This window comes from Dacryopinax primogenitus, assembly GCF_000292625.1.
Source record: "Dacryopinax primogenitus strain DJM-731 SS1 chromosome Unknown DACRYscaffold_8, whole genome shotgun sequence".
In the NCBI taxonomy this organism is placed as follows: domain Eukaryota; kingdom Fungi; phylum Basidiomycota; class Dacrymycetes; order Dacrymycetales; family Dacrymycetaceae; genus Dacryopinax; species Dacryopinax primogenitus.
The window spans coordinates 988,841-996,004 of NW_024467205.1; the positions used below are offsets into that span (position 1 = coordinate 988,841).

The following is a 7,164-nucleotide window of genomic DNA, read 5'->3' on the forward strand; positions in this document are numbered from 1 at the left end:
TTTGGCAGCACTGTTATGCTTCCTTGATCTGCAACAGGATAAAGTCCCTAGCCCCAAAGGGGCAGAGACCCTTGTATGACTAATATTTAGAAATTCAAGTTGTATTTCTAGAACAACCACATAGTATTGTCTTTGGAATGAGAAGACCTCGATATTCAAGGAATTCCACTGCGAGCGATTTCAAACTGATCCTAACTTTCGGGCGGGCGGCTAGACGGTCGTGACACCGGGAATATCGCAGTTGAAAGGTGCTATTATTGGAGTAGCCTTCTCCAGGAGGAACTGGAGCATAGCAAATGGTTGTGGGGAGTTCTCTATATTGTGCATCAATCAGCCAGTATTCAGGATTATAAAGGAAGCAAGCGTAGGCTCACGGGCGGTGGCAAAAATTTCGACCAATGTGGAGCACAGAAGAGCGACGTCCCCTCCGCTGCTTGGAGGGGACGGCGTAAAAGTCTGATTATTAGGCATCCAAACCCCATTCACATTCCCACCAAACTCCTTCGGAAATGCAGCGTAAAGAGCGTCAATGCCGTTTGTGACATCCGCGAGGGTCATTGCTGTGACCCTGTTGTGCCAATTGGCAGGTGGGCGCTCGCCCACGTGTCCCCAGGTACCGTCAGCCTGTTAGACGGCGCCGAAAAAGGAAGAGATGGTCTCGAGATCGGGGGTATTGTTCTTCGCTGAGGAGGGGAAGGCTTCGTACAGGAAAGTAGCGGCGCCGTAATTGTGCAACTGTGGGAGTTCGCAATGGTCGGGGAAGAGAAGGGGAGGAAGAAACTTACCACCAGCTCAGGAAAGTACAGCCAGGGGTTCTCGACGCGTGCACGCTCGTGCTGCTGCGAGCGGCACAGCGCCATCGCGTTGAAGTCGAACAACCTGCAGGTTGTGAGCGACGATAAGAAGTCAAAATATAGCTTACGGGTTGTCAGAAGAAGAGGTACTCTTCGCAGTCTCGAGCATCAGGCCGAACAGAGTACCGTTGAAGCTGAACGCATCTCCGTTCAGGTAGAAGTCGCTCCGCGCCAGCGAAACATCGCTAGGGCACACGCAAGTGAGACAGGGCATTCTAATTTGAACTCTCTGCTTGCACTCACAGCTCGAATGTGCCATGCCGGCTCACCCCCCCGTATTGGCCCGTGAATTTCCCGTGTTGACCCGTGCGATCGACGGCCTCCCCACCAATTGAGATCATCTCGGAGACGGGGTCGCCATCGAAGACAAAGCCGAGCAGGGTGAGCACCACCGCCGTGGGAAAGTGTACATTAAAAACGTTCTGAAGGCCGGCCACCATTTCTGCATAGGTGGTGATGCCATCACGAGAGAGGAAGCCATGGTTCGCAAGCGTGTTTAGGCCAGGGCTGCGCCCCGCATCAGCCAGCTGAGAAAAGAGGTTGAGGGGAGCTTACCAGGGGCCACGGAAAGCGCCAGGAGGAGGATCTTGGTACTCGTGGTCGGTGTCGCCAGGAGCAGGCACTTGAACTCCACCTTTGCCGGTGCCCGCCTGTCCGTCAAGCTTGGCTCCAGTGTACGGGAACTGGTCGGAGTACGGTGCAGCCGCACGCCTCAGGATGGGATACTTCCCACGTTTTTCCCCGTTCAGTGACGCATAGCGTTTGGCGTACTGAGGGTAAGCGTCGACCGTTAAAGGCACGGCGGCAAGGATAGCGAGAGCTGAGAATCGCATAGTACTAGGTCACGATGAGGAGTAGTCCAGACGACTGAAGGAACTTGGGTGCCCAGTCTTCGACGTTAAATATTGCGACAAACCACACTTGTTCCTCTTCTCTGTTCGCAAGAGATCGTGTACCATGGCCTGCGGCTTATTGGACGTCGATCACAAGCTTCCGCAGCATGCATTCTTTCCCGATCAAAGAAGTTCTCCGGATCCCAGATACAAGGGTAATTGTACTCCTCCATACTTCACGTTGCCACGCTGGCATCCGAAAGTCAGTTTGGAAGCTGGAACAGAGGGTTGATCGCAAGCAGACTCGGAGATCGTATGTTCATAAGTGTACCAGAAGCTACGGTTCATCAGATGAACGCCGATCCCGTCTATGGTACGACGGTGATCGAAGGAAAAAAGATCGTGCGTTGAGAGCCGCAACAGAACCTACAATTCATCCAATGAACTCCGACCGTTCTGCAGTCCTAAAGCAGTGTCCACCAGAAGCGGTGGTTATACATTCTGAGTTTTCATTGTCGGGACATAACCGGGAGTACGTTCACAAGGCGTCCAGGCAGAAGAGGCACATCCAATCCCAAGTCTTGCAGAAAAAATAGACACGTTGCCAGGATGTTCGAGGATGATGGTGGCAAGTAGTCCAGGGGGAATACAGCCTGAATGCCCACAGGATGACCCTGAGAATGAGCTCCGTTGGGTGGAGACGGCCGTTTCTGTCAGGCAAGTGAGCTATAACCAACAATGGCTCTGCCCTGTGCAGAATAAGGCGTCGGTCTCGAAAGATTAGAGCAACTGTAATCTTGTTGCGTGCAGCTGTTAGATAGCGAGGGCATATTCCAACCAAAAGCGCCAATACAGTAGTCCTTGGGTTGCCGCCACAGAACTAGGAACCATGAGACGGAGTGGGGATCGTGCAATGGAGGGTCTTCCGACATTCACACACTGATCGAATTCAACGTCGAATGAGACTTTCCGCTTACCATAGCTTGATTAGCCATTTAACAATAAAACATGACGTACTGAGGTACCGTGCTGTACATTTTTGATTCGGGAATTTTCCCAGCTCAACAGTTCTGAGACAACGACGCGTGTTCTGAGCAACCGCATTGGAATCCATGACATTGACTCGGATGAGTCCATATGGATTGAGGACTGACTTGCGATAATTACCGGATGGTGCCTATTGAAATGAGTTCAAATAACCGGGTGCCAGGTTTCGTCAGGTGATGAGGTCACCCCTACGGGAAGCCTTTCTCGTCTGACAAAACAACCCGTGCCAGGGACCTACAAACCTTCTGCCCGTAGTCAGCATCTGGTAGCAACATTCAAATGAAAGCGGCGCAAGTCAATCAATATATCGGCGTGGGTATTCAAATGAATGTTATGCTGTGTATTGATGAGCATGTAGCAGATAGCACGACGGAAATGGCAATCAAGCCTTATGATAACTACATCTCCCACACCTCCACCTAGCTTCACGACGAGTGTTTTTGTGCACTCTTCCGACTATTCATCACTTTCTGCCGCAGTAACTTTTCTTTTAGAACGCTTTCAGTCTTCGCGGGATCACTGGACGTCTCCTGTCAGTTAGTCAGCTACGAAAGGAAACGACTGCGGTTGACTTACGGCAAGCTCTGAGCCGTCCCTGACCTTGGCATGTTTTTCCTTCAGGGGAGAACTGGGTGCCTCACGGCGCGGCTTCTTCGAGGTATGCTCATCTTCCGAGTCAGGGGTGTATCGTCTTCTCGAAGGCCGTGTTCTGTTGTCAGATGATGAATCGTGAGACTCTGAGGAGCTTTCCCGCCGTCGTCTTTCCCGTCGTGGAGGTGTGCCATCCCTATCACGTGTATGCGGTGCAGGATGGCGACGTCGCGCACCCACGGACCCAGAACGACGCTCGTTATCGGAATTCTCATCGTTCCCGTTATGTCGTCGGCGTAACGACCCTCGCTCTTGACCACCATTGCGACGAGGCGGTGTCTCCGAGCGGGCTGGTGAACGACTATCGGACCGATTTCTGCGAGTGCGAGGAGGGGTTACGGAAGGAGAGCGACGGCGGCGGCTAGGGGGACTAGTGGATGGAGAGCGACGGCGGCGAGGTGGAGTTACAGAAGGCGAGCGACGCCGCCTGGCAGGGCTTTCGGACGGCGAGCGACGGCGAGGAGATGGAGAGCGGCGACGCGGTGGAGAACGATCGCGAGCATCCGGAGACCGTCTGCGAAAGCTAGATGGCGCATCACGGTCACGATCATCGTGACGCGGTCGGTCGCTCCGCCCTCCGTATCCCCCACGGCCCCTGGCTCTTGCGCCCCAACCACTATCCCTCTCCCTTCCACCCTCTCTTCCACCAATGTCGTTCCTGCCACCAGCGTACCCACCGCGTCCACGACCACGACCCCTGCCCCTGGTGTCACCTCGATCATCAAACCGGGAAGGGCGTGGTTGATCCGTGGCACTTCGGTCTATCTCTCCCAGAGGACGGCTATCGGTGAGCTGCCTCTCACGGAGCTCAGCCTTCTTCGCCTCCAAGAACTCGGCTGGAATGCCAGCGATCGACTCTTGGGCGCTTAGGAGCAGCTTCCAGAGTGCTAACATGAACTCAGCAGTCTTGCTTTCGAGAAAGCCAGTGAGATTGATTTGCATTTTCCTCGGGTCGGGTGTCTATACAACGCGCATGTATGTGAGCAGGCTTCGGTGTTGGTATTTGGTACGCACGGTGACATTAGGGTCGTCCAACAAGCCCATCGCATATTCAATAACCACCTCATCCTCAAAGCCAAGCAAATCAGAGACCTTTTTGGTAATCCATGGTCTCATGACGGACATATTAACTTTCTTGAGTTCAACCTGGATATAAATGAATGAACAATTGACTGATAGGAGGTGGAAATAAAATGCACTTTTTTGTCGAACTCGGGTGGGAACTTCAGCGTCTTCAGAAGACGAAGCTCTTTATCAGAAAACCGACGATCCTGTAGAAGAGGTCAGAAATAGGATCACCACGTTAATAGTCATGCCCATACCTGCTCAGTCGATGTTCCCTTGAAAAATGTGCTATCCATGGTGGCCAGTTGATCAGCACAATAGATGAACGGATGACACACGACCGACTTCGTTGAGCCAGGGAGTTCCCCGGAAGCAAAACCTCGCGATGCCCTGACACCAGAAGCGCTCTTACCTCACACACATCCACGTCCTCTTCGGCTCGACTCCGCTACGCAATGTTTGCAGCCTCGACCTCCGTTTCTTTACTTCGACCACCGCGACCGCGAGACTTTATCATGCTAATGCTACTTATCTTGGGCCTTTCTCCATTAACAGAAGGTATAAAATTCGACCTACCGGGTGTCAAGTACCCAACGGAGAAATGCATCTGGAACCACGCGAACGAGAATGTACTCGTTATCGTTACCGCAAATGTTGCACCAGGTCCGGACCAGAGAGTAGATGTGAGTCTGGTGGATGGAAGCGATCACCAGAACGTGTACCTCATGAAGCGGAATGTACGTGGCGAGACGAGGCTCGCCATTACGACACATGCCGAAGGAGACCTTGGTGTATGTTTTACCAATACTCTCGACTCAAGTAAGTAGGCAATTCAGTCCAGCTATTTCGTCCCCTTATTGTTTGAACAGGGATACCAGTGCAGGATATTGGCCGGTACTCACGTGCAGTGGATCTTGATGTCGATATTGGCGAGGAGGCTATTGACTACAAGTACGTGCAGGTCGGCATGGTCTTACGTCCCAATCTGAGATCCTCGTAGCGCCATCGCAAATCAAGAATCTCTTTCCGGGTTAGAGGTGGAGATGCGCAAGTTAGAGGGGATGGTGCGGGAGATCACGGACGAGATGGCCTACCTGAAGCGACGGGAAATCAAAATGCGAGACACGAATGGTGCGCGGCTCCGGTTCGATTATATCGTACGGACCTCTTCTGATTATCATCACAGAATCCACGAACCGACGCGTGCAAAATTTCTCTCTATTCACGGTCGTCAGCCTCATCGGTCTCGGGGTTTGGCAGATTTTCCATCTTCGGGCGTTCTTTAGGCGGAAATACCTCATAGACTGAGGTGTAGCAAGACGTTGTGGTTATCATAGATACCTTTTGTTGGTTATTCACTCTATTATACGGCGATGTGTGTAATGGCCCATGGACACTCCGTTGTACGCAGATGTTCTTGTCCATCTGAGCTCAGCGAACCGCCATCATGCGTTTTCGCCCAAGTCCTTTCCGCAGCCTCCATGTCAGGAGTGTCGTGTTTGTTTTTTGACTGGTTTCAGGGGCACCAGCAAGCAGTGCAATTACATAGACGGGCAATGCGTGAATGAATGTCGGCTTTCTTCTCGCATTCAAGACACCAAGGTACCACTATATTAGTACTCTGTACAGAGATCGGTCAATGTAATTGATAAACCCACAAGCGCAATCGCACGCATTTCATCCCCGTAATCCTCCTTTAGACCAACTCGATCTTGATCACGAAGAACCGGGTGCGACAATAGTGCGTGAGTACTTGCTAGGATCAAACCCTGGATTCAGTGATGCCGAAATAAGCCCAATTGCATCCATTTCATCCTCATAATGCTCCTTTAGCGCAATCTTGATCATCTTATTGAACGGCGCTGTGTGGCAGTAGTTATCCGCGAGGGATGCGTAGTATTCCCAGTACACGGGCATCCAAGCGGCCGTCTCCCAGTCAATCAATCCTGATATCTTGCCGTCTTGGATCATAATGTTCCGATCTGCAATGTCGCCATGCGTAAAGACCGTCGGTCCGTCGAATTTCGCGAATATCGGCTCGAGCCTTGCTTTCATGCAAATCTCCCAGTATTTGTCCACCATCATCCGCAACCAAGCGTAAAATGCAGGTACATCCACATACGCAGGAATTTCCCACGCGTCTGTAAATCGAGGACAGTCAATGGATCCTCCAGACGCACTGCAGACTTGTTTCGGGTACGGGTTCGGGATGGCTCGGAGTTCCTCGACGTATCCTCGTAGCTGCAGTCCAATTGTCTCCAACTCGTCGTCGGATAGACTGTGTGCAACCTCACTGAGCGGCCGCCCAGGTACCTCAGTCATAAGGGTATATGCGGCATTATATGAAAAACCGTGGGATTCTATTGCACAGGTGATATAATCGACCAGCATTGGGGCGGGGACATTCGTATGTCGCTTGACGAGCCACATCGCGTGCGCTTCTGCGCTTGCGGAGGTCAAACCGTCTTTGAGATACAAGCCAAAGGGAAGTTTGTACACTCGTTGTGACAGCCTTTGCTTTGACGGGGCGAAGAGATTCAGCAGCTTCGGCCAGGATCCGTATGCGTACAGTCGCAGTCGTAACGGCAGTGCGGTCCAGAGCCTGACCCAGAAAGGCGCGCCATCTCGAAGTTCTGGAAATGGGAAGCTAACTTTAGGTCGAGAAAATAAGAGCATGATCTGATGCAAAAATGAGTATTCTGAGCTTAATTATT

At 52.0% G+C, this 7,164-nt stretch overlaps 5 protein-coding genes across 5 annotated transcripts; 2 read left to right on the forward strand and 3 right to left on the reverse strand.

Annotated features, from left to right (window-relative positions):
* Positions 1-204: 204 nt before the first annotated feature.
* HTP3 (heme-thiolate peroxidase aromatic peroxygenase) lies at positions 205-1,723 on the reverse strand. Its single transcript, XM_040770133.1, has 6 exons — positions 1,410-1,723; positions 1,098-1,361; positions 923-1,039; positions 786-879; positions 375-735; positions 205-314 (listed from the first exon to the last, which is right to left on the reverse strand). The coding sequence occupies exons 1-5, from the start codon at positions 1,685-1,687 to the stop codon at positions 628-630; spliced, it is 861 nt and encodes a 286-aa protein (XP_040629274.1). The 5' UTR covers positions 1,688-1,723; the 3' UTR covers positions 205-314; positions 375-627.
* Positions 1,724-1,761: 38 nt separating this feature from the next.
* On the forward strand, positions 1,762-2,373 carry DACRYDRAFT_22044 (uncharacterized protein). Its single transcript, XM_040772655.1, has 2 exons — positions 1,762-2,265; positions 2,321-2,373. Exons 1-2 carry the CDS (start codon positions 1,855-1,857, stop codon positions 2,321-2,323), a joined length of 414 nt encoding a protein of 137 aa, XP_040629275.1. The 5' UTR covers positions 1,762-1,854; the 3' UTR covers positions 2,324-2,373.
* Positions 2,374-2,443: 70 nt separating this feature from the next.
* On the reverse strand, positions 2,444-4,754 carry DACRYDRAFT_94712 (uncharacterized protein). Its single transcript, XM_040777240.1, has 5 exons — positions 4,708-4,754; positions 4,585-4,656; positions 4,400-4,531; positions 3,311-4,345; positions 2,444-3,264 (listed from the first exon to the last, which is right to left on the reverse strand). The coding sequence occupies exons 1-5, from the start codon at positions 4,744-4,746 to the stop codon at positions 3,160-3,162; spliced, it is 1,383 nt and encodes a 460-aa protein (XP_040629276.1). The 5' UTR covers positions 4,747-4,754; the 3' UTR covers positions 2,444-3,159.
* Positions 4,755-4,965: 211 nt separating this feature from the next.
* On the forward strand, positions 4,966-5,758 carry DACRYDRAFT_51544 (uncharacterized protein; the record flags this gene model as incomplete). The annotated part of the gene is made up of 4 exons (XM_040775045.1): positions 4,966-5,269; positions 5,320-5,401; positions 5,451-5,581; positions 5,637-5,758. The coding sequence occupies 4 exons, from the start codon at positions 4,966-4,968 to the stop codon at positions 5,756-5,758; spliced, it is 639 nt and encodes a 212-aa protein (XP_040629277.1).
* Positions 5,759-6,334: 576 nt separating this feature from the next.
* On the reverse strand, positions 6,335-6,892 carry DACRYDRAFT_28664 (kinase-like protein; the record flags this gene model as incomplete). The annotated part of the gene is made up of 1 exon (XM_040774303.1): positions 6,335-6,892. A coding segment is annotated over one exon (558 nt), but the record flags the coding sequence as incomplete, so codon positions are not given.
* Positions 6,893-7,164: the final 272 nt, after the last annotated feature.

Excerpts from the sequence above, each read along its gene's own strand:
- HTP3 (XM_040770133.1), bottom strand. The coding sequence starts at position 1,687 with ATGCGATTCTCAGCTCTCGCTATCCTTGCCGCCGTGCCTTTAACGGTC. Across the intron at positions 1,362-1,409 it reads GGCGCTTTCCGTGGCCCCTG|CCCTGGCCTAAACACGCTTG; the intron begins GTAAGCTCCCCT and ends TGCGGGGCGCAG. Across the intron at positions 1,040-1,097 it reads CGGCATGGCACATTCGAGCT|CGATGTTTCGCTGGCGCGGA; the intron begins GTGAGTGCAAGC and ends CGTGTGCCCTAG.
- DACRYDRAFT_22044 (XM_040772655.1), top strand. The coding sequence starts at position 1,855 with ATGCATTCTTTCCCGATCAAAGAAGTTCTCCGGATCCCAGATACAAGG.
- DACRYDRAFT_94712 (XM_040777240.1), bottom strand. The coding sequence starts at position 4,746 with ATGGATAGCACATTTTTCAAGGGAACATCGACTGAGCAG. Across the intron at positions 4,657-4,707 it reads AGGGAACATCGACTGAGCAG|GATCGTCGGTTTTCTGATAA; the intron begins GTATGGGCATGA and ends CCTCTTCTACAG. Across the intron at positions 4,532-4,584 it reads CACCCGAGTTCGACAAAAAA|GTTGAACTCAAGAAAGTTAA; the intron begins GTGCATTTTATT and ends ATTTATATCCAG.